Raw genomic sequence first — 27630 nt, forward strand, 5'->3', positions numbered from 1 at the left:
CTATGATTCTGGACAACCAACGGCAACCATGATTTCTCACACGCTGAGGATGCCAAAGGCAAGGAAGATGGCCTCCACCATCCGGCGGTACTCGACTGCCATGGCCATCACCGATCCCCTCGTCAAGTACAGAACGCTGGTCTCAACCAAAGTCTTATCACCCGACCAAGACCAACACAGGCTAGCAATCCACCTGCAAAAGCTCTACGGCCGCCTCAAAGACTACGCTCCCGAAGTGGACTATCGTGAGCGCCTCAAACAAGTTGCCGATATACCAGAAGCCCGCGACCCAGAAGAAGCCGCCGCGACGCTGGCTATGCCGAGCCACCCCATTTGGGACAACCCGCTCTTCAAACACCTCGCCCGCAAGGCCATGCCGGACACAAAGGAGACGAATCCCATGGCCCTAGTCCAAGTCATGACCAGTCTGGAGGGCGCCATCACAATCAACTCACCTAGAGGTCTCTTCCTCTCCGGGGAGGTTGGTGTGGGAAAGTCAATGTTGATTGACCTCCTAGCACAAGGACTGCCGACGGAGAGGAAACGTCGGTGGCATTTCAACACCTTCATGCTCTACACGTTTTCGCAGCTGGAAAAGTTCCGCCAGTCCCACACAGAGCTGGACGGGAACGAAAAGGAGTACGCCATGCTGTGGCTGGCTAAGAAGCTCGTGGAAGAGTCTCCTATCCTGTTTCTCGACGAATTCCAGCTGCCTGATCGCGCCGCAAGTAAGATTCTCAGCCACTTGTTCATCGCCTTTTTCCATCTCGGCGGCGTACTCATCGCTTCGTCCAACCGCGTGCCCGAAGAACTGCAAAAGGCCATTGGCATCGAGTACACTGTTCCTCCCTCCGACGGGTTCCTCAAGAGTCTTTTCCTCGGGGGAGCTCGCTCACGGGGAACTCGTCATAGTCAGAACGACTTTGCCGCCTTTCTCGAAGTGCTAAAGGCTCGCTGTGACTTCTGGCACATGGACGGAGCTACTGACTGGAGACGCCGGGAGACTGAAGTGAAAATTGCTGTTGATGCCATATCCATCGAGGGAACGGGGCTTGTGGCGGAACATGCAGATTCTCAAGAAGGTAGGTTACCAGTCACTGATTTAACCACACGACGCTAACGAGTCTAGAAACACCCACAGAAACAACAAAACCAGCAAAGTACTTCTTGACCCCCGAGGCCTCGGAATGGTCGTCAGAGCTGTCAGACCTCCTCTCCCAACCCTGGAGCCCGGCAACCCTCACAGTCTATGGCCGCACAATCCCCGTCCCACGTCAACGAGACGGCGTAGCCTACTGGGACTTTGACGCCCTAGTCGCGACCTTTGGCCCGGCAGACTACGTGACCATGGCATCAACCTACCATACCTTCATCATCGACAACGTCCCCACCATGACCACGCTCCACAAGAACGAGGCCAGACGCTTCATCACCCTCCTCGACGCCCTCTACGAAGCGCGCTGCAAGCTCTTCGTCCGCGCCCAGACCGGCCCCGATGACCTCTTCTTCCCTGACATCCGCGCTGCGCAAGCAGAAATGGCTGCCGCCGCAGAGGCGGCAGCAGCAGCGGCAGCATCCGGGGAGGAAGTCGTCTCCTCGGACGCAATCTACTCCGAGACCATTGCTGAAGTCTACCAGGACTCCGCGGCCCCCTTCCGCCCCAACATCTCCTACTACGACACCGACGCCCCGACCTCGAAATATGATCCGGACCAGGACTCGGATTTCGGCCGCGCCGGCAATGTCAGCAGCAGCAACACGACGAGCCCCAACTTTAGCAACACGGCTGGTTTTATTGGCGAGGATGAGCGCTTCGCGTACCGCCGCGCCGCGAGCCGGCTATGGGAGCTCTGCAGCGCCGCGTGGCACGCCAGGGGCAGCAGCAGCGGCGACACCTTGGAGTGGTGGACGCCCGTCCCGCGCACCGCGCGGCACTGGGAAGATTCGGCGCCGTCCAGGCCCAAGAGGGACGAGCCGCTGCTGCCGCGGAGACAGAGCGATGCAGTCATGGGTCCGTCGAGGCCTGTTGACGAGCCGTTTGGGACGGATAAGCTCGTCATTGAGAGGTGGACGGCTCTGGAGGAGGCCGAGCGTCGTCGGGAAAAGTCAGCTTCGTCTTCTTCTTCGCTTTAGGATAGTGGACGTCTCTAGAGCTTGGTTTTAGTCGCTTTTCTTTGTATATGAGGAATGGAGGGCAGCTGGGGTATCGGGAGCAGATGGGAGACAAGTTCCGTTGCATGACCCTGCTCTATTCTCCCTATATCCTCCGTGCCTCCCTGGACTTTTCTGGAGTTTAAAGTTTATCGCATTTGAGAGAACATCACGGAGCATAGCATAGCATTTTGGCGGTGCTGGATTTAGCATACGTCGCTTAGACGACGTCGAGACCTTTGAGTCTTCATGATGGATAGATATCTTACAGTATCGGTATCACCCGGTGCTCAAATTAGAAAAGAGAAGAAAAAAGCCATACTTGACATCACACCGTCGGAACACATGCATCTATCTTCTATGATCAAACGCCCCAAAACTCCAAGGAACCCAAGAACAAGGCCATGAACCACTCTTCACCCCCCCCTTTTCAACTGTAAACCCACACCAACCACTCCCGAAAAAACCCCCTTCAAAGATTCGTAACACCAGGCGTCCAACTCTCCCCAATCCTCCTCACCTCCCCCTCAAACTTGCGACTCTTAATCACCCTCCCCCCACGCCCGCTCACAGGCGAATGCTCATCAGGCTCGTAAAACGGGTTCTGCAACAACCGCACATACGCGCTCTGCACAGCCCGGAACACGACTCTCAACTCCTGCTCCCGTAACCCAACCGCGCCGCGGCCCTTGCCGCCAGCAGTAGTAGTGTCCGCACCAGCACCACCGGCACCAGGCGTCCCGCCAGCGACCCTCCGCCCGCGCATGTCGACGACGACGACAATCTTGACGCCCGTGTTGGTCTCCCACCCGTACGCGGCCAGCCGTTCGTCGACGGCGTGGAGGAGGCCTACTTCGCCCGAGAGCCCTGTCCCCGTAGACCCTGGCGCCGCGGGGGCCGCAGCAGCACCACCACCAGAGGAACTATTGTTACCATGGCGGAGCTCAAAGATATCTAGGGTCGAGGAGAGGAGGAGGGAGAATTGCAGCGGCGTGCGGATCGGCGCAAAGGTGTTTGTTGAGGGGTTGTGGGAGGGGAAGATTTGGATGTGGAGGGGGTTGTTCTGGAGTTTTGGATTGCTGCGTTAGCCTTGGGGTCTTTCGGTCTAGTGTTGGGGCGGGCGCGCCGAGATCATGCTTCTGGTTGTAGGGAGGTTGAAAGAGCGGACTGCGGACCAAAGGTTCATTGTGGTCTGCGCCCGGAAGGGGGGGCCGTTGGGAAGGAGGAGGAGGAGGACGTACGTTGCGGCCGATGATGCCTATGCATGCTATGGAAGGGATCGCGGTCGCCATTGTGCGCGGCCTGGGTTGTGTACCTCTGGTTCGCCTGAAGTTTCGGGGGTTTGTTTTTTCGGTGAGGCACTGCGCCGAGGCGTGGAATGCGATTGTGGTGTTGCGGGTCGGTCAAAAGTTGAGTTTCGGCCGTTTGGTGATGTGGTTTGGAGAACGGAGAGCTGGGGTAAGGTACGGGATACTGATACTGGGAAATAGCTGGTGTGGACGGGACCTGAGCTTAATTGCCTTTTTGGGGGGCCTCCTCGCTGCCCCGCATTGGCATCAGCAACAAGCTCATAGCTTCTGGCATGTCAACTTCGCAAAAGTGGTGATTTATATGTCGTCAAGGCAGGGTAACTAATTCTCCAAAGATGCCAAGAAGGAATCATAATGTTTTTCCCTTAGTAGAGGAATAGTATTACATCCAAGCCAAACTAGACCATTACTCCAATGTTCATAACGAAGGCGTAGAAGCCCGGCCTCCTTCTCATGAGCTGACACGCTCATCGAGAAAAGTTGACATGATAAAAGAAAGCGCCCTTGGGATAGCCAACCCGAATTTTGCACCAAGAAGCAGACAGAGGGCCGTCGTCGTGAAATAACCCCCGCTCATTCAATCTCCTCGTCAGACAATCCTTCCGTCTCCTCCAACCCCCTCAACATCTCCTCAATCTCACTCGGGTCCGTAATCGCCCACACGCCACCGCCCTTGACCGAGTCCTTGCCCCTCATCCCGACCTCTTTGCCAACGAGGTTCCGCCCGACCTTGCCCGGCCCGATGCCGATCCACCGCCTCACCTTCTCCTCCTGGTCGAGGTACTTGATGCTGTCCCACCAACGCACCGTCTCCAGACACTGACGCGCCAGCAGGTCCTTGACGTCCTCCCTGCTCTCAAACGGCCGCGCGCTCACGTTGCTGATGCACGGCAGCCGGCCGGGGAAGGTAATAATATCCTCCGCCTCGCGGCCCCGCACCCGGCTCTTTTTCGCCAATATCTTCTGCATCACCCCGACGGCGGGCTTCATCAGCGGGCTGTGAAAGGGGCTGTCGCTGTTCAACCGCACCGCCCGCGGGTCGTGGCCCAAGAACTGCCTCACGTGCGTCGACAGCGTCTTGATACGCTCGATATTCCCGCTCAGCACGATCTGGTTCTTGCTGTTCACGTTGGCGATAAGCACCTGCTCGATGGGCGGCACGTCCTCGGAGCTGTCCTCTTTCGATCCGGCGCTCGAGTGGCCCACAAAGTCGTGTATCGCCGCGATCAGCGGGCCCAGGTACTCGGGCTCCGTGACGATAGCCACCATGCCGTACTCGCCGCCATACTCCTCCACGGCCCGGCGCGTCGCCTCCGCCATGGCCTCGGCCCGCTTCCGGACGAGGTACAGGCTGTCCTCGAACTCGAGGTAGCCGCCCGCGACAAGGGCGGCGAACTCGCCCAGCGAGTGGCCGAGCGTCACGTCGACGCGCCGCGCGACGTCAAAGTCGAACTCGCGCTCGAGGATGCGCAGGATCAGGATCGAGGTCGCCATGATGGCCGGCTGCGCGTTGGGCGTCTTGGTCAGCAGCTTGCTGGGCCCGTCGGCGATGACGTCGGAGAGCTTGAAGCCCATGTAGTGGTCGATCTCCTCGATGATGGGTTTCGCGGTTCGGGGGAAGGCTTCGAGCCATGGTGTTATCATGCCGACCTTTTGTACTCCTTGACCTGCGGTAGTCACACATACTTGTCAGCTCCTCGAAATGTTTCCCTCTCATAGCGCTCCAGATCTCCCCCTCCTCCGAGCGCATGGGACTCTTCATCGTAAGGCACGCACCTGGAAAGAAGAGCGCCGTCCGCGGCCTCTTCCCCTGTGATGAAGACACATGCCGCCTACTTGATCCGAACGCTACGTTACCCGTCGCGGTGCGCCTGCGACCGAGGCAGCCGGGCCCATCGGCCCATACGGCGGCGGCGCCACGGCGGAGAGAGTGGTGAGCTCCGGGAGCTACAGTCATGGCCCGTTGGGAAAACAAGACAAAGGCGCCAGCCAATTGTGAGCTGGGGCAGCTTAGATGGTCGCAACCATGGAGTAGCGGTTAATCACTGTGGTGTGTGTCTGTATCTCTGTAGGTGTTTAGACGGGAGAACAGAGTATCGTAGCGTAAGAGAAAGTGACAAAGCTTCGACGCCACGGAAAGACCTTCCAGAAATAAGTATGGAAGAGAATTAAAGACTAGAGGTGTCAACGAGGGGGAGGTCCTCGGGTTTTTGCGACCGAGTTGGAAGATAATGTGTCATACGCAAGCACAGCCCACGCGCGGCGGCCGTGTGTAGTCTTGGTCTTGGTCTTGGTCTTGGGGTTTGGGGGAAACAACGGAGAGCAGAGAGACTCTCAGGAACGTGGTGCGCAGATGAGGTACAAAGTACTGAGATGGAGCAATCGGCCCATCGAGCCCATGACGCCAGTTGAGATGGCGGTTGGTCCTAGGTAGTGGCCGCCACTAACCGAATGTCCCGAGGCCGAGGATTCAATGGGAGCTGGAGAAGGAAAACACTGGAGTAAAGGTACCTACCCCGCGATTGGCAACAGCCTGGGCAGCTCTTTTACAGGCGCGTTTCCAGTTCCGCTGCGCCGGGAGCGGGGCTGCTTTTGCTGGATCTCACCCAGGGGGCCAGGGGGTCAATTGCCGCCGACGGGAGTCATTCCGATGCTGCACTGCGATCTCACGCTGAAGATTGAGTCACCGCCTCGGCTTATAACCGTCACAACTGACAAGGTTTTGAGATAAAAAAAAAAAAGAAAACGGCTTCTTGGGCGGCTTCGACCCGTCTCCTGGCTTGCTTTGATGGGCGCCGCTTGATAATCTCAGACGGCAACGAATTGGCATCACTAGTCTGCCACTAGGCGGAGTGGAAACCGAGGCCCTCCAAAGCATGTGAACCACACTTTGCTCCAAGCACTATCCAAGAATAAAAGTAGCTAAAATAATTCTCATTAGTTTATATTTGCTATCACGTTTCGCGTTTCTTTCTAACACCGCGTCTCTACACCGCCCTTGCTGACCGTCAAATACTTGACGCCCTTGTACGGCTTCACGTTCTCCCCCAGACCTTTGCTCTTGCGCGGGTCAATCATGATGCTCTCCACCTTGAGCCCGCTCGGTAACCACCCCTTGACCGAGAAGCTCACCGACGCCGAACTCGGCATCAGCATCTTATTCTGCGCCACCTTCTTCGCATCCTTTTCGTCGTCTCCGCCGTCGGCCGTCTTCTTCGCCTGGGTGGGACTGCTGCTCTGGTACGGCTGCTCATCGTAGCCGTACGCCTTGCCGAACCCGAACCCGTTGGGGTCGAGCTCGTCCTCGTCCTCGTCCGGCAGCTGGCCCACCACAGTACACCTAAGACCAAAGTAGGACGTGCCAGAAGATATCTCCTTGGTGGGGACGTGCCACTCGAGGACCCTCTCGCTGGGATTGAAGGTCGCGTCTCCCTTGCTGGGCCGCAGCTCGGACAAGTTCCTAACCTCTGCCGGCAGCGGCACCGTGACTATCAGATCCTCCATCAGAGGCGATGATGGAGTTCCCGGGTGGGGGCCGCCGAAGCCTCGACCTGCTCCTCCACCACCGCCGCCACCTCTACCGTACTGACTTGCTGATGAGGGGCCACCGGCTCCCAGCACCTTATTGACGTGTAACCGCACCTCAAAGTCGGAGCCCGTAAGGCCCAACCCGGTCTTCATCTCAATATTGACAGGGAGCTTGAGATTGTTGGCGCTTAAACTGCCGCTCTTGCCGTTTGTGAATGGTAGCAAGTCGACTTCGTAACTGGCCAAGATAAATCGGCCGTCCGGTGGTACAAAGCTGAGTTCGCCGGGTCGTTCCTTCCACCGTGACAGACGGACGCAGGGGTGAAATACTGGGAGATCCATGAAGCCGGCCAGGTTATGTTTTCCAGAGGGGCTCGTTAATGTCATGACGATGTCGGGCATACCAGACACCTTACATGTGAAGGCTATCGTTCCGTTTGCGAATGCTGCCAGTGGCCGCCCCGAGGGTGCCAGAGTGACCGTTAGAGTCTCGACGATGTCAGCGTACATCTCGTTGGACGTATGCCTCACATTGGCCCTGCGCCAGGGTAATGCCGGGGTATTTTGGGCGATCAAGGACGGCGTATTCGGGTTGGCGAAGCCCGTGCTAAAGTTGCCAGGTTTCCTGCGTGTTCTCCGTCAGACCTAGTTCTCATCATATGCATTCGAAGTGTCTCCCTTACCCCGGCAAGGTGATGCTGCCAAGAAGCTTGCCCACCCATCCCTCAACCTCAACCAAATCCCTCAGCGCGTTGGGCTCCGTCGTGTTGATCGTCCCGGCGTCGCACATCTCGTTCAGAAGCTGCGCGACGACATCGTAGTTGCTCTCAATCTTGTGCGCCAGCAAGGGGGCGCCTAGAAACTCCTCAAAGACGTCGACGATGCGGTGGATGAACTCGAGGACGAGCAGGGGCTCGATCTCGGAGGACGAGGTGGCCAGGAACAGCAGGTTGGCGTGCTTGAGGCTGAAGACGAGCGTCGGCGGGTTCGTGTTGGCGAGGTAGACGAGGTTCGGGCGCGGGGCCGGGTGCTCTAGGTAGAGGGGCAGGAGGTGCTGCGCCGACAGCGGGCGGGAGGTGTACGTGTGCGACAGGATGGCATGACTGTGGAGGGTAAGGTCTTGTTAGCTATGACGAGTCTGGATAATGACGAGTCTGGATAATGACGATGATCAGTGATGGGTATGTTGTAGACTGACTTGTGCTCATCGTAGATATGCAGCGCCTCAATAACGCCGTTCATCGTTCAGGTCGGCATCGGAGGCTGCGCCGTGGTTGTCGGAGATGGTGGGGGTGGGAGGTTGTTTGCTTGCTGTCAGTGTGTCTGGCTGCCGCTGGAGCTCCCACGTCCGGGAACCACACGCAGACAGACCGGCCCCGCGTAGCTTGGCGGCGCCGCACATGCTCGATGATGGAATTAAATGTTAGTGCAAGGGGACAACTCAATACAGCCAATCAGAAGCGTGCTATACCCTTGTCGCTGCACCAAGCTCCCCGGGCCTCTATTGCCTTCCATTCCTATTGTCAGGAGCTTCCCGTCGTTCGTCGCAAAAAGCATTTGATAGCCAAACCTTCAAGACCCCTCAAAACCGAGCTATTTACTGCAGACATATTCGCCGCCATGGTCGGAGGAGGAGACAAGATGCCCACCGTGGGCACCCTCGACAAGCCTGAAAGCCTCGACCAGCTCCTGCGTGAGGACCGCGGCGACGATTGCACCTCGTGCAGAGTCATTGGTAAGCCACTACTCTCCTCCAAGACTTGCAGCGGATCGGAAAGTAGTAGGATAGCCATGCTGATGCGACTTTTTCCAAAACGAAATAGGAGGCGGCGCATTCCTCGGTCTCGCAGCATACAACTACCTCTCCGGCATGGGCCACGTCGAAAGGCAACGCGCGGAGATTCTCAAGTCGGGATCCAGGTTCGGCATGGGAAGCCGCAAGCTGGGCGTCGCCAGCATCTCCATAGGCCTAGCCTACCTTGGCCTGTGGAGGCTATTCAAATAGAAGACGGACGAATGAAAGGGATGAAAAAAGAAGGAATTGAGATAATGAGCAAAAAAATCGCAACTCAAACAATCAGGCCAGGCGCGTCCGCGGCAGATGGCCTCATAGCCATGAGAGAGCCGATGATACCGGCAGACGAAGCTTGGCGCCACTCTGCTGACGGCCTCAGACGAGCGGATCTCAGGCCCGGCAGACACTCGTAGCGGCAGCTCGTAACAGAAGGGTCTGGCTAAGATACCTTAGCCATGCAGGCCTTACGGCTGGTACGATACTGATCGCTTCCGTTGAGGGCGGCCTAATGATCTTTGGGCGGATGCTGTTAGAGATAACTCTAGCAGTTACTGGCTGCAAATACTGTTGTAATACTGTACAATACTGTCATGTAATTGAGGCGACAAGTTTAATGAACCAAACAAAAAGGATACTATGCAATTAGACATATAAATGTACTGATTATCGGTGGTGTTCATGGTCGTTGTGGTGCTGTCAAAAAAAAAAATAGAAGGTGCAGGCAAGCATCGCCCGCCGATTGAACGCTCCAAACTGCCCCTCCAAAGCTTCACCAAAAATTCTTTGCAAGCAACCTTCTCAACCACATCCACATCCACTAAAAAGCAACCACCGCAAATACCACAGTGCAATCGACGCAACTAACCCTCTCAAACCGTACTCTCAAGCAAGCCGAATCATACGACACCGAAAATCCAACCGTTTCTCGAGCGCCCCAGCGGCCTTCCCGCCGTAAAACCACAAATTCGCCATGCCTATCACAATCCTCGCCCCGCGCGGCACGCCGTCACATCACAAGCCCTATGCCGCCGCAGGAGTAGGTGCAGCAGACTCGGATTCGGATTCAGATGGCGGCGCCGACATTGAGGGCGACATCTCCATGCGCCCCGCGAAACGCTCCCGCGGCGACAACTACGAGATCGTCACCCCGGGTGAGATCATCACTGACGACCCCCAGTGGATGAGGTTCGTCGTCCCCCCATACTGTATCCATAGGAAGCTGTGGAAAGAAAGTGTAGAAGAGAAACCCAACTACTGACATCACTGCAAAAACAGAGGCCACGGAACCTACATCACCCAAAACACAACAGACATCGTCTCCTCCGTCGCAGGCACCGTAACCCGCACAAACAAGCTCCTCTCCGTCCGGCCCCTCCGCGCCCGCTACACCCCCGAGATAGGCGACCTCGTCGTCGGCCGCATCGTAGAGGTCCAAGCCAAACGCTGGCGCGTCGACGTCGGCTCCTCCCAGCTCGCCATTCTCCAAATCTCGGCAATTAACCTCCCCGGCGGCATCCTCCGCAAGCGCACCGACACGGACGAGCTCCAGATCCGCTCCTTCTTCGCCGAGGGGAGACCTTGTCGTCGCAGAGGTCCAGCAGCTCCACCAGGACGGCGCCGCCTCCCTGCACACGCGCTCTTTGAAGTACGGCAAGCTGCGCAACGGCGTCTTCGTGGCCGTTACGGGCACGGGAGGCGGCGGCGGCGTGGTGAGGGCAAAGAGGCAGCAGTGGGTCATGGACGCGGCGCGCGGCGCAGCAAAAGTGCACGTCACGCTCGGCGTCAACGGCTTCATCTGGATCAGCAAGCACGTCGAGAGCGACGCGGGCGCCGAGAGCGTGGGGCTGAACCGCATGGAGGAGAGCGTCAGCGCAAACGTCTACTCGAGCCAAAACGACAGGATCGACGACGAGACGATGCGTGAGGTCGCGCGGATACGGAGCGTCATCCTGGCGCTGGTGGAGAACGGGCTGCGCGTAGACGAGGACATGGTCGTCAGGGGGTACAAGGTGGCCGTGGACATGGGCCTGGAGAGCATCGAGGACGATATTTACCTCGGGGGCGAGCGGGGGAAGAGGCTTGCTGAGGCTCTGCTAAGAGAATAGACGTTCACAAATACTGTGGCACACAAGTCAAAGAGAAATGGGCGAAATCGTGCAGAAAAAATATCTTTAAAAAAAAAAGTTCTCTAATAGATACCAAGAAGGAGGCTTCGTATAATCCGTCAAAGAGACCCTGGATCGCCAGACATCAGAAACGCTATGCAGTATATATCTATAGGCCGTATTGTTCAGCCATGGTATCAAAAAAATAAATCATGAAGGTAGCCAAAAGCATGGTAGACAACGTCTACTAAAAGGTCTCGACGAGCTCGGCGCCGGCAAAGTACCCCTTGTTCTCAATGACACCCCGATCTTTGACAAAGGCAGTGTACTTGACCACCCACTCAGGTGTAAGGTCGCCTTCCAGACCCTCCTGGTCCTCGGCAGGGTCGGCGAGGACGCCAGCGCCCTGCAGCCCGTGACCGAGGAGCTCACGGAGAGTGCCTCTGGGTAAAATGTCGGTGCAATCCGTGTGGACGAGCAATTCGACGCCCTCTGTCTTGGCCAGCTTGACCAGCGTGGGGGGAACGCTGCAGCAATCCTTGATGTTGATCTGGTCGACGGCCGGCCGGACGCTGACCTTTTTGATAAACTTGGCCAGCTTCTCAGTGCCGAACTCGGAGATGCCGAGGGCCTTGACCTCCCCACGCTTGTACAAATCTTCGAGAACCGTCCACGTCGCAGCCTCCTCGTCAATGTTGCCCTGAGAGGCATTGCGCTTGTCGGCTTCCCATTCACAGTCGCCCTCGAATGACATGCCTGGGAAGGACGCGATAAGAAGATCGATCGTCGTGACCCCCAGCTCCTTGCGCACGAGGCTCAAGGCGTCCTGGACGTACTGGGCCCGGTCTTGCGGAGCGGCATTGGGGAGGAAAAATAGCTTCACGGTAACGTCGTAGTTGTCGGGTTCTTCTTGCAGTCCAGAGTAGGACCAATCTATCCGCGGGATGTAGAGCGCATCGTCCTCGCGGGCAGTCCACACGTCGATGCGAGGCCGGCGGCCATTCGAGTTGTGGGAGAAGCCATTGGAGTGGCCGTTCAAACCGTTGCCATTTACGGGTTCGTCGTCGTCATCGATGGGAGAAGACTCTTCGTAAGGCGAGTAATCCTGCTGGGCAGCGAGGAAGTTACTTCGCAGCGAGTTGGTGAGCTCAAGGTTCGACCTGTAGGCTCCCGGTTTGCGGATTATGGAGGGGCCGCCCGACACAATGTTTCTGCATGCAACGGAAGATCGCCAATCAGCATCAGAGCGCAAGGAACGATTTTATGGTGGGAATCAATGGAAGGTATGACAAACCCAGTAGAGAGAATGAGTTTCGTCATGGCGATATTGACAATGGTTATAGATAAGGTAAGTATCGCGATTTTGAGCTCAAGATCAGATGCAATGAACTAGTAGTCGAGAAAAAATTGCGGCGTCAAGGGTCCTGATTGCGCAATGTAGAAGTGAGGGTGTTCCGGTCTTCAGCAACTTTTTTTTTGGTGCCTGTCGATTTTTAGACTTTGGAGGGGTGATTAACAATCGGAATAAGGTCGAGAGGCCGATAAGGAAAGGTACGGTCCGCTTGGGTTCAAAGGTGAGACGGGGTAATTATTAATCGTTGGCGCACGGCAGGCGGATGTCGGCTTGTGTGTGTCGAGACCCCCAAAATCGGAGATAAAGGGCGTATGAGACGGGGTAGCAGTCTGTATCTGTATTTATGGTACGAGAAGTCGTGATATGCAGTGTATGCAGCGAAAGGGACGGTGGTAGGCGGGGATGGGTTCTAGAAGTACGCGCGAGACTCTTCTAGGATGGGACCCGCGGGCGGATGTGGATCGACGATGGTGTTTATTTTCCACGTCTCCGTGGAGTTGTGAATTTAGATCTCGTGGAATATGTAGTAGACAGTGGAGGGGGAAGGCTTGCGGGAAGAGGGTGGAGGCCCGGGCTAGCCTTTATTCAAACAACAAGGCGGGAATGAAATAGCAATTTCCATTCAAGCCCGTCTCAATGTGCCGACTGAATCGAGTCGGTTGAGTAGGTGTCAAGGTATCCGTGGATTTCACACTCATCTTCGATCCTGCGGCAACGGCGTTTCCTGCCTCGCAGCTTCCACCCGGGCACCGACCACATCCCGCGATTTACCCCCCTCCTCCCGCCGCAAATTCGGCAGGAGCGCGACTCCGAGGGGCAGGTCAGTGGCACTTGGTGGGGGTTTTGGCCATGGCGTCAGCGGCCTGTAGTGATTTGTCTGCACCTTCCGCAGGCTTCCGTAGGACCGCAGCACTGACGACGGCCTATGAGACGCCGTTGTCGGCATGAATCGCTCGTCCAATGTCTCTGTTTTATTCAATCCCATCACCACACCATTACCGGCATTCAAAGACTTCAATCTCGAGTCGCACAAAGCCAACAGCAGTGAAAGAGCGGGCTTTGTTCCGTTCGGCACGGCAGTCCAGGTGGCGTACACACATGGATATTGTCTGCTACCTCAAAGATAGAGGTATCTTGGCCAATCCGGACGAGATATCGGGCTTTTCCAGCCAAAGTTGACGGAGCTTTTACAGCGGCTCTTCCACTGTCAAATCCCGCTCACAGTGCTTCGCTGTCTACCCTATTATGTAAGCTAGAAGATCCCTGGCCCGGGCGTCACCTCAAGCTTTCCAAACCCGCCGTCACCAGGTGTCGCCTGCTAGGAATTGCCTGAGGATACCGCAGCCTCAAGCTCAAGGTACACCTGCGGCCAAATTCGACACCTTGCGCCTATCAGCCTGACGTGACCAAGGGGTATCGTCACAGACCGCATATCGTCGCCAACCGCAATCCAGCGCTCGGTCTGATTTGCTCGACCACCACAGCACCGGACACTTCTCACGACGTCAACTCAAGGTCCACAACGCTTCTCTCAATCGAATCTCCATCTCATTCTCCGTCCACCTTCTGGTGGTGATGTGAAGGCATCATCATGGCTATCCAGTACGTGATTACCCCTCGGCCGCATCTGGTAATGCATCAAGGCAAGAAGACTAATTCAATCCAGATACCTCATCCTCCTCTCGCGCCAGGGCAAAGTGGTACGCACCCATCGCTACCCAAACCCCCTTCGAAACCCCCCGCCCCTTACTGATCACGATCTACCTGCAGCGCCTCGCAAAATGGTTCACCACCCTGTCGCCCAAGGAAAAGGCCAAGATCGTCAAGGACGTTTCTCAGCTGGTCCTCGCCCGTAGAACCCGCATGTGCAACTTCCTCGAGTACAAGGGTTAGTCGCTCTCGCAACCCGGCCACTTCGCCCATCGACAGCCACTGACTTTTCCCCGCCAGATTCCAAGATCGTTTACCGCAGATATGCGTCGCTATTCTTTATCGCAGGAGCGGCGTCAGAAGATAACGAACTGATTACCCTTGAGATCATCCACCGCTACGTCGAGCAGATGGACAAGTACTACGGCAACGTCTGCGAGCTAGATATCATCTTCTCCTTTACGAAAGCCTATTACATCTTGGACGAGTTATTATTGGCGGGAGAACTGCAGGAAAGCAGTAAAAAGAACGTGCTGCGGTGTATATCCCAGCAGGATTCGCTCGAGGACATGGAGGTACGTTGAGTTGATGCTTTACTGTTTACTTGGTTTCCCTGCCTTCAAGACGACGAACTGCAGCTGCGCCATTGGCGAAGTCTTGAGCTGACGATTTTCCTACTCCCCATCAGGTCGAGGACGAGGTTACAAAGATCATGTAACCGTCCTCCAATGTGTACCTATCTGCTAGATTGAGACGCGAAGCCCGGGATCAATCGAGCCTCGAAGCCAATCTACGATATCTATACAAGTGTTGCACGAGCCGCAAGGAGGGCATGCCATTGATGAGTCTGTTGGCTAATGGGCGCTCTGCCGAGTATGCAGGAAACGGAAGAGATCACATCGTCTCTCAAAGAGGTTGGCATCCTTTGATGACCCGTTATGGCTTTCGGATACACTGCAGGCCGGAAATCAGAAGGCCGATATGCGACAATGAGGGAACGATGCGCCGACGCTGTTATGGACGGGAACTCCCCCCGGGTGGCCCTTTGTGTGCATAGATCTTTGAGGGCGGAAAACCGTCCTCTACTACATCAAGAGAAGAACATGAGATAGCGTTGCTTGTTGCTTGGTTGAATCCACAACGTCAGTCCATCTTGAGTTTTCCTCCCCAGAAACGACTCATGAGCTGGGCACGGGGCCAAGAGGGACGACGACAATGGAGCACCACTGCATTCCACGGGGCAGAAAAAAAAAGTAACAATTGACAAATAGACGAGCATTCCGATACGCAACCAAACGCCAGTCTTCTTTGCCCAGAGACAGTATGAAGTCATATTGCGAGACGGGCTTGGAGTAGCCGCTCGTGGCCTCTTGACGCCCTTTCATTCGCTTGGACATTACCGGCTGCGCCCCGCCTCCCTATACGAGGCGGATTGGACAGAGTTGCTGGGTGGGTTTCCGAAGGCCGCGAAGGGGGCCCTTCCCCCGAATGGCCCCAACAAGCAGGGAACAGACAGGGACTGGACCCCGACTTCCCAGCTGGTGTCTCCCCCACACCCGCGAATCCGGTGTCAAGAACGAAGCAGGCGGTCACAATGCGATACGGCAGTCCAGCACTAGAAAGCAGACATGCTGGAACAGCGTAAGATATGCTTTGTCACAGACTCCCCGTTGGCCCCACCTCATTATCTGTTCCTATCTTGGAACTTGGCCCACCACCTAACACTGCCTTACCTCACGGCAGCTATCCATTCACCCTGCTGCACCGGGGCGGGGGCCTTGTCAGCGGGTACGGGGAACGACGGAGACGTGAGCCAGGACCCAGCAAGCAGCAGCAACAGCAGCAGTAGTAACAACAATAGCAGCAACCGACAGCGGCCAGCACACCACGGACCACGCAACCAGAGAGGTGAGTGGCAGACCACCACGCACCCAGGAAGGCGTCACCTCTCACACCGGCAAGTCCTCGCACCTGCCGAGAGCTGCGACAGCACCGGGTGCCCAGCTCCCTTCCCGCTCACTCCCGCTTCGTCAGGTCGTCTTAAACTCCCATCCTTCGTCACCCCATCCCTCCCTTCCTTTTTTACCCCTCTGCTTCGACCACCCTACCATCGTTCAACTTCCAACACACACGCCTCACTACAACATCCGTCTTTTAGTAATGTCTGTCGACCAGATCACCTACTAGGCGCAACGCGTCTAGTCTCCGTTCATCCATTAGAACCAAATTGATCTACACGGTCGAGTCGGTCCTTCCTTGCCTTATCTAAAGCAGGCAGGCTCCGGCTTCCATCGATACACACAGACAACAGCCTTGACACCGATTCATCCATCATTCACTGCGACGCATTGCATGCGATTTATCGCGTCGACTTCGCTTTCAGTTCACCATATCCTCGACTCCGAGTCACCGCTATTCCGATACCCGCAGTCACCCCTATTCCGATCCGGCGCGACTTCCAACTCCTGTGACATCATTTAGTCACGTTAACCTCCGGAATCCAACGGCTCCATCACAACAACCTGATTACGGCGCGATACCGGCGATAAGCTCCCTGCATCGCCAGATCAATAGTTGAAGCGCTCGCGATTTGCACATCTATTGCGCGCCAATACAGAATATATCCTTACCAACTTCCATTCCACCTCGGTCTCCCAGGCCGAACCTAATCATCGAAGATGAAGGTGCGCATAACTTGCTGCAGCAGGCATGCTCCTTTGCAGCAGTCCATGACACCTGCTAACTCAGCTCGCAGTATCTCCCACTGCAAGATTTCGACGCCGTCACTGGCGCTCTTAACTTCAACACACCGGATTGCAACGTGACTGGCGGATGCGACCTATACACGACCAAATCCACAGGTTCCGACAAGAAGCTTTACAAGAACATCGACAAAGACCTCAGTTCACAACATGCCGCGCTCCTCAAACTGGGTGCAAGCCTGTCACCGCCAGACCGCGAAGCCATGCTGGCAACATCCCCCAACATGCAAATGTTCTCACACTCGAGCGCGTTTGGCCCCTTATCAGAGCTCGCGAGTCGCCGGACATTCGCTTATCTGATTGCGACATTGAACGCGAGCCATCAACACTACGATTTCTCGCACGTTCTGAGGCCAGGTGACTTCAAGAAAGAAAGAAATCTGCGAAGAGTTATGGGAAATCTCGACTCAATCCTGCAGAATGTCAGACCGCATGTTGAGGCACGGCCGGTCGAGCAGGCCACGTCTTCGGAGACCAAGCCGGTGTGGGGCCCACAATGCTGGTCCAAAATTGATAAGGAGATGCGTCTTAACGAATGCACCGTCTTCAGTTACAATCCGGACGTCGACCCTTTCGAGGAAGATGAGTCTGCAATCTGGGCTGCTCACTACTTCTTCTTCAACCGCGCATTGAAGCGAGTCGCCTACCTCTATGTGCGCGTTGTCCCGGTCGTATCCTCACAATCACCGCGTCTGCAACCGGCGCTTCCGGGTTCCGTTAAGCGGACGCGGAGTACCCAGTTTGATGCACTGGCCGGCAACAAGCGCGCCAAATACTGGCTAGGAGACCGCGACGCCCAGGTTGTGGCACCATACGAAGATGACGAAGAACAAAGCGACGGCTTCCTCTGGAATCGGGGTGCCGATGGCGATTTGGTCCCGTTCTCTGATGATGACTACACCGAGGAGCGCTTCTACTACGACGAAGAGGACGACGACGAGAGCCTGTCTGACCGGAAGAGCCCGGTACGGCGGATGAGTGAGGATGTCGTGGCCCACATGGAGATCTAAAGAGGGCCACTCCACACTGGCGCATGACCTCTTCTCGCTACCCCGTTTCATCGCTGTGAGAGCGGATGGGTCTCTCGTTTGTCTGAGTTTATCAGCTGATGCTATCAGAGCCATGATGACGAAATGGGGTCACTGATTCAACACCACTTATCGGCTCCGCACAAACGCTGAGTCACGACAACTCCTCTCTTGTGGAGTTGTCACGATTGCTGCGCAACATTGGCACACTTCAACGGCCCGGCTTCAATGAGTTTACCTTTAATTTGCTTTTATTGACTACTTTTTGCCGTTCATTTCTCGTACTTTCTTCTCTGTGCTTTTCCTTGTCCTCAGACTTGTACGCTAGCGGCTAGTTTTGCATGTTAGTTTTTGCGCTTCTTTCCTACGGTTTCGAATGGCGGCGGCGATACCCTCATGCTTTCTCGCCAGGTGGCGCTGGCTAGGAAATAGTACCAAATGGAGGGTTTAAGGGTAACTTGGTGCATGCGGTTATCGGTCCTGGATGGCAGACAGGATTCGAATGGAGCGGCCGCGGGTGACAAATGGATCAAATTAGGAGTTCCTTGGGTTCGTAAGGTTCCAGCAACGGTCGTATGGCATCGACTTGTTTAGCGATAGGGACTGATGTTGGAGTTGGGTTTTGAAGGGGCACATGCCGAAGGGAATGCTTTGCGATTGTTCTGGTTTACCGTAGTCTACCTCGCGATGAATACGCAGTAGTAGTACGCAATGATGAAATGAGTAAAGCTCGTACACTCCGTATCTGGTTGTAAGCCAATTTGTCTCTCGATCCTTTCCTCCTTGTCCTAGCGTGCCTGCCATTTGCTACTCCTTGATCCGGAGGAGCACGCATGGCCCAAGATGCTGTAGACCCTCGTTTCCTTGGACTGAGAGCAAAACGCCATGAGAGACAGCCACGACTGTGCGAGCGATTGGAATTCTATAAGTCAAAATTTTTGGCCACTTGCCTTTAAAAAATAATTCTTTTGAGGAATAAGAAGACGATGTAAACCCATTGTCATATTTGAAGCTATCGTGGACTCCTTTGTCTAAGACTGCAGAATTTCAAGGACATGCCAGGCTCAGTGCGTTGTATCTTCCGTCTCCAACGGTTTCTGCGCATACACGTTGTAACTAAAGATTCCATCAACAACAATCATCGCAAGGGTGGGAGAACGAGAGACGGAAAAAAAAAAGGCAGAGAGAGGGAGGGAAAAAAAGAGAAAAAAAAGACTGAAACAACTCACATATCAAACATGGCATGAAAAGCCCCAAAAGCACCCGTCTTCAACTCTTTCCTCACAGCCGCAGTCTCCACGAGAATCTCCTCCTGCGTGCGCCCCAACAGCTCCGAGAACAACTTGAGCGAGAGCGCCTCGAGGCCGTCAATCGTCAGGATCAGATTCATCATGCCCAGGTCCTTGTGGAACTGGTCTTTTGCCCAGGGGCCCAGCGGCGCCTTGATGCGGCGGGCGTGGACGAGGTCCGAGGGGAAGCCGCCTTCTCTCAAGAGGGAGGCGAGGGTGGGTGCCACGTCGGTGTCGCGGCCCATTCCCTTGCAGGCGGCGGCGAAGCCGGCCATCCAGCGGGCGGTGGCGGAGTCTTGGGAGAAGGTGTCGTCGTCGGAGTAGAATTGCGTGTTCACGTCTTGGAATTCGACCCAGCCTCCTGGGTTTAGGTGGCTGTTTTGTTTTCTCGTGGTTAGTCCAGTTCTGGTAAGAGGAAGGGGGGTTCCGCACTCCGAGGACGGAAGACAGAACGAAAGGACGGGAAACAGCGTACTCGAATATGTTCTTGATCAGACCGGGCCAGTCCTTGATAGAGGCGACCATGTACCGACACATGATGAAGTCGTATTTCCTGCTGTGGACCCACGGGCTTTCGACGTCGTCGATTTCGAATTTGACGTTTGGGGGAACCCTTTTTAGATTATGTTAGTAAAAGGGGCCTCACCCTCTCATGATCATGAGGTCTTGGTGATGTGTAGTGGAGGATCGGTAGGGAGCAGCATACCATTCTGGCTGGATGGGACTCAGATCAATGCCGAGAACCTGAATCTCCTCGTCAGCAATCTACTACGAATCTCCCTGCCGAATGGTGGAACACTTGGTTGCGGGAGTAGACCAGGCACTTTACCTCTGCGTTCTCAAAGACATCGCCCATTTCCACAGCCCCTTGAACACGAACGTCCAAAGTCAGCAAAAAAAGATCCCAATGACAATTACCTCCTCTACCAGAAGCAAAGCCTCAGAAACAAAGAAGAGGAGAGGGCAGGAGAGGAGCTTCATGATACATACACAATCCCGTCCCTGTCCCGATATCAAGAATCCTCTGCACCTTTTCCTTCTTCAACGGCGCATTATACAGCCTGCTCCCAATCGCCTTGACCATCATCGCATGGGCCAAATCGAGCCTATCCATCTCGGACTAGAAAGGAGTCAGTTGACGGCTCTTGTTGACTATATGGATTGAGGGGCTTTGTTTTCTTATTACCTCATCATTGGGGAATTTGTACGCTACGCAATGAATTTTTTGTCAGAAAGAGGTCGTGCAAGCGACTAAAAGTGAGAGAAAAAGATGAAAGAGAGAACAAACTGACATCCTGGTCGGAAGGCATGATAGCGACGGCCGTATTCGATGGGGTAATCTACGACACTCGAGGATAACGAGGCGGTATAGCTCGAGCTGAACCAGAAAGGAAGGCCGTCGTTTAGTAAAAGGGGAAACCATGATCAAAATAAAAAGCGTAGCTCCGTTGAAAACGAGCTGTAGAGGAGTTGCCAAGACAATACGCACATGCGGTCGTCCGCCGTAGAGGAACCCTCTGTGAACTAAAGCCCCAATGTTAGCTTCCTTGCTTATTCTCATGTTTGGCGAAAAAAACAATGGTGAGGATTGTCAGAATCAAGAGAAGAAACGGACGTTGCCTTCATCCTCATCAGGTTCGAGAGGCGCCGGTGCCGGGCTCGGCGGGTTGTTGTCGTTGATTCCCGAAGCTGGTACTGCCGCCGCCGGCACGGCAGCATTACCAGCCGGAGCCGTTCCCGGTGCGGGACTAGCAGCGGTGGTAGCTAGCGGGACGGTGGAAGAGGGTTCAGCCATGATTTGCGATTGTTACGGATAGTCGTGGCTTGTTTCCCGTAGACACGAGAAAAAGAAATGGGCTAGGTATTTCCCGCCAATATGCGAGTCCTGGGGGCGTGAGTTCTGGACTTCTAATGTGCCCCATAAGCGTGGCAGCGGGAGAGCATCGTTTTGTAGACTTGTATCCGTAGTGGGAACGAAACCCCCATTAATTCGACAGAACATGGGGGGAGACCCAGGGCTGTGGCTTCGTACACTAGGCCATAGAAACGACTCCGCCGTTCCGCGACATCACTCGGTGTATTGAGTATTCGTCCTGTCTGCGTTGCAGAACGTACCGATGGAGACAGACGTCCGGTACTGGCAATTCGTCAGTGTAACCCTCCCGCAGCGGTCCAAACGGTCTCAATGAAGCTGGGGCCAATGGGATCCAACCGCTTCAGGTCACCCCCCCCCCCCCGGCTTGCCAGTCGAGAAGTGCATGATTGGTACCATGTTAAAGACTATCAACGCAGACAGACGGACAGGGCCCACCACCCACCCCTGCCTTGGCAGCCGCCAGTATCTCTTGTGTTTGGGTCACTTGTCCTTTGACTTGCCAAATCTCAATCCTGAGCGATGAGTAAACGATGTTTGTGAGGAGCATGTTTTGTATTGTTGACCGCTGTTGCGTGTCTAACTAAGAATGCTTCCAGACTCGTCTTCCGCTGCCCATGTGAACTATCAAGAGTCCATCAGGGGTCCTATTATCCAAAGAAAACGATGCCAAACACTACCTAAGGGTCCCTCGTCGAGACTGCTCAAGAAATGAACAAAATCCTATCCCATCTTTGGGAAGAGTGGTATCAAAACGTGGGGCGCGAGGCCCAAGTGTGTAGAAACAAAAAGGTAGAACCAAACAGAGCAATCCGGGGTCGGCTGTGTGCCGAATTTTCCCCACGGTACAACCATGACCAGGTGACAGATTCTTGCATGACAATATGACGAACAGGGGCTATATGGTTGTTGTTGTAATTTTCTCCATATTTGATGGAGAGGTCGTGATCTTCATTCAGGTCGTGGCTCCGCGCCGGCGCGGCTTGGGCAACTAAGCCAAGCTCGACTTCTTCCGGCGACCAAACATTTTGGAAAAGCTGCTACCGCTGCTTTGTTGCTGAGGCTCTCCGGTAGCGGCACGGGCCGCAGGCGTCATCTGTGGCGGCTCGGAGCTACGAAGGAATGAGGCCAGGTCGTTGGTGCGGCTCGTGGATGAAACGGCCTCCCTTGGCTCGAACTTCTTCATCGGCACGCGCCCTGAGGAATGCATAGCTCCACGGCTGGCAGTAGCGTCAGTAGCCCCGTACTTGTCCTGACCAGGAGCGTTGACTTGAATGGGAACGTGACCATGGGCACCTCCAGCGCGGCTGTTCAAGGACCGGCTGTCGACCTTGGCTGGCTTTGCGCTGTTTGATCCCGCACTGCTGTCCTTTCTGGAAAAGCGTCCAATAAGACTAGGAGCGCTCGCCTTCCTCTTGGGAACGTTGTGAGGGGCGGCGGCGGGTTCGGGCGGTGGCGAGTAGTTCTTCAAAAAGTCTGCCAAGCTCTCTTCCTTCTTTGGTGGAGGCCGAACAGCTTGCGCGTAATCCTCCTCATCTTCATCGCTAAGGTCGATGGCATACGGATCGCGCACGCGACGTCTCGTGCGCTTGGGCATCATTTCGTCGTCGTCAAACCCGTTGCCACTCGGACGGTTCTTGAGAAGAGCGCTCTGTGAGTTGATCGACGACTGTACAGAGGGCTGGGTGATATCCGTCACGTTGGTCGACGCTTGACTGTATCGAATGTCTGGCAAGCTGGCATCAACAGCTTTGCCACCCACAGCACCTGACATCTGGTCAGAATCCATTGTTGTCCGGAATGGAGCCACTGTTCGAGGAATACGGGGATTGCTCGAGCTAGGCGGTCCTCTTCGGATAAAATCGATTAGGTCCGAGTTGTCCTCGCGATTGTCGACGGCAGCATCCCGCGCTTGTAGTCGTGGCCGGTTGTTCGATGATGAGATGCGTCTCGAATCCAAGCTGTGTTTTACAGGCGGCGGTGGGCCGCTTACGTTTCTTAGGGGTGCAGGACCGTTGTCAGCTGTCGGACCGGTAGATCTGATGAAGTCGGCAAAATCGTTCATCGCAGTGTCGCGGGGTACCCGAGCATCTCTCGCCTGTGGACCGCCGGTACGCGACCGAGTAAGTGTTGTGCTCGGAGGTGCCTTCGGAACGAAGCCTTTGTTCTTGGCTTCGGGTGGGTGCGAGTTCAAGCCGGTTGCGCGGCTGACAGACATGGTCCTTCGGATGTCGATTCCAGAGACAGACCTGTTACGTTCGCCGTTCAAGGCCGTGCGGGCGTCTTCGCTTCTCCTCGACTTGGGTCCAACTACCGGACTTGCGCTCTGTGCACGGTTTCCCTACATGACCATTAGTGGGTGCTAGAGAGGCAATTAAGAAACACAACTCACATCAATGTCACGCATGCTCTCCGGCGTAAGCGTGTACTGAATGGTCTGGTCACTCTGAATGAGCTCCTCAAAGTTACGAGCGAGATTATCGGCACGGCCGGAAGCCTTGCTATCTTCGGAAGTCCTGACGGCTCTGATCTTGCCCGTGCTCGAAGAGCCAGAGGAGCCAGAGGTTCGCAGGTGCCTGGGGCGATCGGGGGAGTCGCGTCCAGCAGCAGCAGATCGCTCAACAGTCACGACTCCGATGCTCGCCGCTGGGGAGTGAGTTCCGTTGGCTGACCGACCACCACTGCGGTCAGGCAAGGTTGGCGTCGTGTGAGAGCGATGGCGCGGCGAAGGTTCCTCGGCGATAGGCCCGTTGTTGTGCGTATCCCTCAAGATGGTGACTTTAGTGGCTGATGAAGTGTGATCGTGACGAGGTGACCCTGTGCGTTGGGAAGAATTGAAAATGGCCTGAGAAGACCTGGTTGCAGTAGTACCGACTGTGGGCGTTGGAGTAGACGCAGCCGATGTTAGCCGTGAAGGTTGAGCTTGGGCATCCTCATCAACTTCTGAGATGGACTCGTTTGTGTTTTGTCTACGAGACAACTTCTCAACGGGAGACCGAGTACGCGGTGTTGAGGTTGATGACCGAATAATGGTTTCGATCTCTACTGGCTTGGGTTTCGGCTTCTCTTCGATGATGGGCGGCGTTACGCGAGAAACACTGTTGGCACGGGAGAGGCTGGCCTGCTGAGAGCGGTCAGAAGCGTCAACCGAAGACGCTCTCGAGCCGGTCACAGGGCTCTTAGGCCCGTGAACGTCAACAACGCGAGCTGAGTGGACGCTGGGTGTTCTTTGCAACAGCTTTGGAGCGACCACGACAGGTTTGCCGGAGTCGGAGATGCTCGGAGAGCTACGCCCAGCGATGGAAACTCGAGAGGAGGTGCAGATCTCTGGTTCCTCGGTAAAATCATCAATATCGCCACTTTCTTCTGCTGATCGAGTCTCCTTCTGTGGTGCCTTGACTGTCGAAGCAACAGCAACTGTAGTCGCGGCGGATGCCGCAGTCGCGACGGCAGGGGCAACAATTTGTGAGATGCGATTAGGGTTGCGAGGCTTCGGCTCAGGGGCTTCATCAGAGACTGGCTGTGACTCTTCTCCCCGAGTCTCAGCCGGCCCTTGCTCTACGATCGGCTTAGTAACCTCGTCTGGGGTTGGCAGCGTCTCTGTTGGCTGGGCTTCCACAACCTCTGTAGAAATTTCCTTCTCTGGAATTCCTGCCTGCTCATCAACTAAACCAGTCTCAACTGGCTCAGCCCGGGTGCGTCTGACAATTGGCGAGGTGTAAGGGGAGGGCGACGGGGTTGGCAAGGAATTTGAGCGCTTGCGAGTCGAGGGAGCAGTTGGCGTGTGAGGTTGAGACATTGTGGGGGTGGGCAAATCGTTGCTGGGTTGGGAAGTGAAGATCATCAGACTCTTCGGCCGTTGCGCCGTCAGCTCGTCTGCACCTTCGTGATCCGACTCCTCGTCGTCGCTGTAGGAAGCCAATCCTGGTACTTCGATCTCATCAACATCGCGATCTCCAATCGGCAGAGGGATGGCCGATGCTTTCAAGTATTCCTCCACGTCGTCGATTTCGGGTTCCTCGATTGGAGCTTCTTGGATACCGAGGCCCTTTGCAGGGAGCGCGGTCTCGCGGGCCTCCGGAGTATTGGACTGTCTGGGATGACCGGAAGAATTGCGCGAAAAGGGGCGCGATTCCAGAGTAGGAGAGCGCAACCTCTTCTTCCATGCCCGCCAAAGTCTGCCAAGAGTTCTGTCAAGTGCGACCCGTTCCATGTCCAGCTCCTCAACCACAATCCTGTCAGCAATATCGGCAGTGCTCTTTGCGCCCTCCTTGGGCTCCTTCTCGAACTTCGCTCGTAGACGGTGGTATGCGGCTTGGCCGGCAATGACCAGGGCTTGTTCGCCCATGTATTCGAGGATTGACGTCAAGAAAATAGCGACCGCGGGAGAGATGACTTCGGGGCCGCGCTCGTCCATGGCAGGCTTGAGATTTTCCTGTTCCATGTAGTAGTCTTCGTCTTCCTCCTCCATGTCACCGAGCGACGAGTACACCATGCACCTCAGCCGCGTCCGCTTCCAAACAAGTTCTAGGTCCCAGTCCCTCTGCGAGGACGGACTTTGCGACTGGATGAGGTCATCCTCGTCACCTCCGCCAAGGTACTCCCGCAGCTCCTCATCAGCCTGATTGATGGCATCTTTGGCGAGTTTCGGTTTCAAGACTTCGGACACGGCAGGTCGCAAGGCGGCAAGAGTCGTTGCGCGGGAGGCAGACAAAAAGTTGAAGAGGAGCTGGTCGAGAAAGCTATTCACCAATTGCAGAGCGGCCGTCGACACCAAAGCCGTCTCTCCTGCGGGTTCGATTCCATGTTGATCGTACCAGGTATCGGCATGACTATCGTGATCGTTGGTGACTATCTGAGAAGCGGCCGAGGCGGCAATGAAGGCGGGTTCGGGTGTTACGGAGAGGGGAGGAGACATCAGGCCAGCGCTCATAATGGTGGAAGGGCGATCGCTCGACACGCTCTGGGTGCGCGACCTCGTCTGGAATTGGGGCGAAGAGAGACCAGAAGTTGGTAGCGACACAGCGGCCGGATCAGCACTTGTGTTAGCCATGTTTGCTGGAAGTCCGGGTCTATAAGTCGAGGAAACCAGTACTGCAGGTCTCCTGGGCCCGGGTGAGACCACAGGAGATTTGATTGAGGCGACACAAATATTGGTAATGGTAGTATATCGCGAGCGAATGACGATGGGTCCTTTCAAGTGATCTCGGAAGTATTGACAGGCGTTCGCGACTATTACAGGAATGATAATGCAAAAGGGAAGGCCGGGAGGGTATGACGGATGGCTGCGCAAAGTGAGTTGTTAGCGAAGTTAATTTTTGTCAATCGAGCAGGCGACGGCGATTGCAGAGCTGAAACACATGGTCCACGTTCGCATGGCAGTGAAGGACCTGGGTGTGATCCACTTGGGGGGTAGAGGCAGACAGAGATTCATGCGTGGTAACCACGTCTTGCAGAATGTGTGGCACTGACGAAGAGACTGTGTCGGGGGTGGGAGTGGGAGTGGGAAATCGGGTGAAATGGTTCGGTATGGGCGTGGCAGAGACGATCAATCCGTATAAAAGCTGAAGAGGCTACCGTGCAGTCCAGGGAAACGAGGAAGACGCGGTCCTTGGCTCGACCGGGGCAACGAACGGGTGACTGAGTTTCGACGGAGGCAGGCGAACATGGGGGTATGTTGAGTTTGGAGAGGCAGTACAGTATCCGTTGATGGTAACTCTGCTTGATGTACTGGCCAGGAGATGGCGGCGCGGAGGGTTGGTTGTGCACAGGTAGGTGTGGAAGGACCGGGGAAGTACAGACGAAAGAGACTTGCAACAAACGTACCTGACGCTGAGTGCGACGGTGATGCAAGAAAGTTTCTGTCCGGATAGGCGACGATAATAGCAGGCGTGTTGGCAGTAGAAGAGAGCCGATTGGTATATGTAGCGATGGTGGATATAAGCCGAGAGTCAACAGCAAGAGCAGAAAGGTGGTATGGATATCATGCGACCAGCGTAGGAACGGCCAGCTCGAAACGTAGATGTTGTACGGAGAGAAGAAAGTTGCGGTGGAGGACGAGGAGAGTCGGAGCTGAGCTGAGTGTTAGGTTGGCAATGAAGAAAAGAAGATGACCAAGGTGTGAGATGAGGTCCGTCTGGGGAGGTGGAGGAGAGAAGAAGCCGGTACAGCAAGCGCGGCAGATTGAGACTTGGTTGACAGAGAGCGAGAGACTCGAGAGTGGTGCTCGAAAAGAAAGAGACTGAGAGAGAAGCCGATGCGCATGAGCCACCAGCCAGACAGACCAAGATAAGCCAAAGAAAACGGACGACGACTTGAGGCCAGGAGGACGAGTTGCGACCAGGACGGAAGAGGAAGTCTTGGGAAGCTTAGTGCAAAGGGCGTTTTTTTTGTGTCGCGCGCCGCCTTTGAGATGGTGGTGTGTTAGTGCAGGTGGGCAGAGTGCATTGGAAGTGACATAGCCAGTGGACCTAGGCAGGCGTGGCAGGGTAAGTACTAGGTATTCGTGCCTTCGTAGCATGCAGTCTGTAAGAAGGTACCTGGCTTAGATTTGATGCTAGGCAATATTTGGATATTCCTTTTGGGCCAAGGTTGATGCACCTCAAGCCTACGGGGTACTATCTGGGCAACACAGAGTACTTTGTATTTATCGGGTGTGGCTCACGTTATGTGGTTGTGAGTGGGTGAATATCGCGGTGAGGGAACCAAAAAAGGGCAGAGAATAGGTGGAAGCTCTGGGCAATTCAGTTCAATCTGGGCTCTGTTCTCCCCTCGTGCGGCGTGCG

At 55.4% G+C, this 27630-nt stretch overlaps 11 protein-coding genes across 11 annotated transcripts; 5 read left to right on the forward strand and 6 right to left on the reverse strand.

The window, feature by feature from the left end:
- Positions 1–28: 28 nt before the first annotated feature.
- Positions 29–2133, forward strand: N0V96_004858 (uncharacterized protein; the record flags this gene model as incomplete). Its single annotated transcript, XM_053194841.2, has 2 exons — positions 29–1082; positions 1142–2133. 2 exons carry the CDS (start codon positions 29–31, stop codon positions 2131–2133), a joined length of 2046 nt encoding a protein of 681 aa, XP_053047721.1.
- A 490-nt stretch (positions 2134–2623) lies between these two features.
- N0V96_004859 (uncharacterized protein) lies at positions 2624–3443 on the reverse strand (the record flags this gene model as incomplete). Its single annotated transcript, XM_053194840.1, has 2 exons — positions 2624–3214; positions 3393–3443. 2 exons carry the CDS (start codon positions 3441–3443, stop codon positions 2624–2626), a joined length of 642 nt encoding a protein of 213 aa, XP_053047720.1.
- A 591-nt stretch (positions 3444–4034) lies between these two features.
- On the reverse strand, positions 4035–5418 carry MCT1 ([acyl-carrier-protein] S-malonyltransferase; the record flags this gene model as incomplete). The annotated part of the gene is made up of 2 exons (XM_065757249.1): positions 4035–5128; positions 5238–5418. 2 exons carry the CDS (start codon positions 5416–5418, stop codon positions 4035–4037), a joined length of 1275 nt encoding a protein of 424 aa, XP_065614018.1.
- A 1016-nt stretch (positions 5419–6434) lies between these two features.
- Positions 6435–8231, reverse strand: N0V96_004861 (uncharacterized protein; the record flags this gene model as incomplete). Its single annotated transcript, XM_053194838.2, has 3 exons — positions 6435–7614; positions 7673–8092; positions 8188–8231. The coding sequence occupies 3 exons, from the start codon at positions 8229–8231 to the stop codon at positions 6435–6437; spliced, it is 1644 nt and encodes a 547-aa protein (XP_053047718.2).
- A 378-nt stretch (positions 8232–8609) lies between these two features.
- N0V96_004862 (uncharacterized protein) lies at positions 8610–8994 on the forward strand (the record flags this gene model as incomplete). The annotated part of the gene is made up of 2 exons (XM_053194837.1): positions 8610–8724; positions 8813–8994. The coding sequence occupies 2 exons, from the start codon at positions 8610–8612 to the stop codon at positions 8992–8994; spliced, it is 297 nt and encodes a 98-aa protein (XP_053047717.1).
- A 760-nt stretch (positions 8995–9754) lies between these two features.
- On the forward strand, positions 9755–10889 carry rrp4 (Exosome complex component rrp4; the record flags this gene model as incomplete). Its single annotated transcript, XM_065757250.1, has 3 exons — positions 9755–9969; positions 10060–10364; positions 10543–10889. 3 exons carry the CDS (start codon positions 9755–9757, stop codon positions 10887–10889), a joined length of 867 nt encoding a protein of 288 aa, XP_065614019.1.
- A 247-nt stretch (positions 10890–11136) lies between these two features.
- Positions 11137–12209, reverse strand: N0V96_004864 (uncharacterized protein; the record flags this gene model as incomplete). Its single annotated transcript, XM_053194835.1, has 2 exons — positions 11137–12100; positions 12184–12209. 2 exons carry the CDS (start codon positions 12207–12209, stop codon positions 11137–11139), a joined length of 990 nt encoding a protein of 329 aa, XP_053047715.1.
- Positions 12210–13834: 1625 nt separating this feature from the next.
- Positions 13835–14611, forward strand: VAS2 (AP-1 adaptor complex sigma subunit Aps1; the record flags this gene model as incomplete). The annotated part of the gene is made up of 5 exons (XM_053194834.1): positions 13835–13845; positions 13910–13943; positions 14014–14131; positions 14194–14468; positions 14582–14611. The coding sequence occupies 5 exons, from the start codon at positions 13835–13837 to the stop codon at positions 14609–14611; spliced, it is 468 nt and encodes a 155-aa protein (XP_053047714.1).
- Positions 14612–16571: 1960 nt separating this feature from the next.
- On the forward strand, positions 16572–17665 carry MAF1 (RNA polymerase III-inhibiting protein maf1; the record flags this gene model as incomplete). The annotated part of the gene is made up of 2 exons (XM_053194833.1): positions 16572–16577; positions 16649–17665. The coding sequence occupies 2 exons, from the start codon at positions 16572–16574 to the stop codon at positions 17663–17665; spliced, it is 1023 nt and encodes a 340-aa protein (XP_053047713.1).
- Positions 17666–18908: 1243 nt separating this feature from the next.
- On the reverse strand, positions 18909–20767 carry N0V96_004867 (uncharacterized protein; the record flags this gene model as incomplete). Its single annotated transcript, XM_065757251.1, has 9 exons — positions 18909–19347; positions 19448–19585; positions 19679–19737; positions 19802–19839; positions 19963–20092; positions 20159–20181; positions 20265–20350; positions 20429–20496; positions 20588–20767. 9 exons carry the CDS (start codon positions 20765–20767, stop codon positions 18909–18911), a joined length of 1161 nt encoding a protein of 386 aa, XP_065614020.1.
- A 1069-nt stretch (positions 20768–21836) lies between these two features.
- On the reverse strand, positions 21837–25898 carry N0V96_004868 (uncharacterized protein; the record flags this gene model as incomplete). Its single annotated transcript, XM_053194831.2, has 2 exons — positions 21837–23186; positions 23238–25898. 2 exons carry the CDS (start codon positions 25896–25898, stop codon positions 21837–21839), a joined length of 4011 nt encoding a protein of 1336 aa, XP_053047711.2.
- Positions 25899–27630: the final 1732 nt, after the last annotated feature.

The sequence above is a fragment of the Colletotrichum fioriniae genome (genome assembly GCF_027942845.1).
Source record: "Colletotrichum fioriniae strain IMI 355084 chromosome Unknown scaffold_5, whole genome shotgun sequence".
NCBI lineage: Eukaryota > Fungi > Ascomycota > Sordariomycetes > Glomerellales > Glomerellaceae > Colletotrichum > Colletotrichum fioriniae.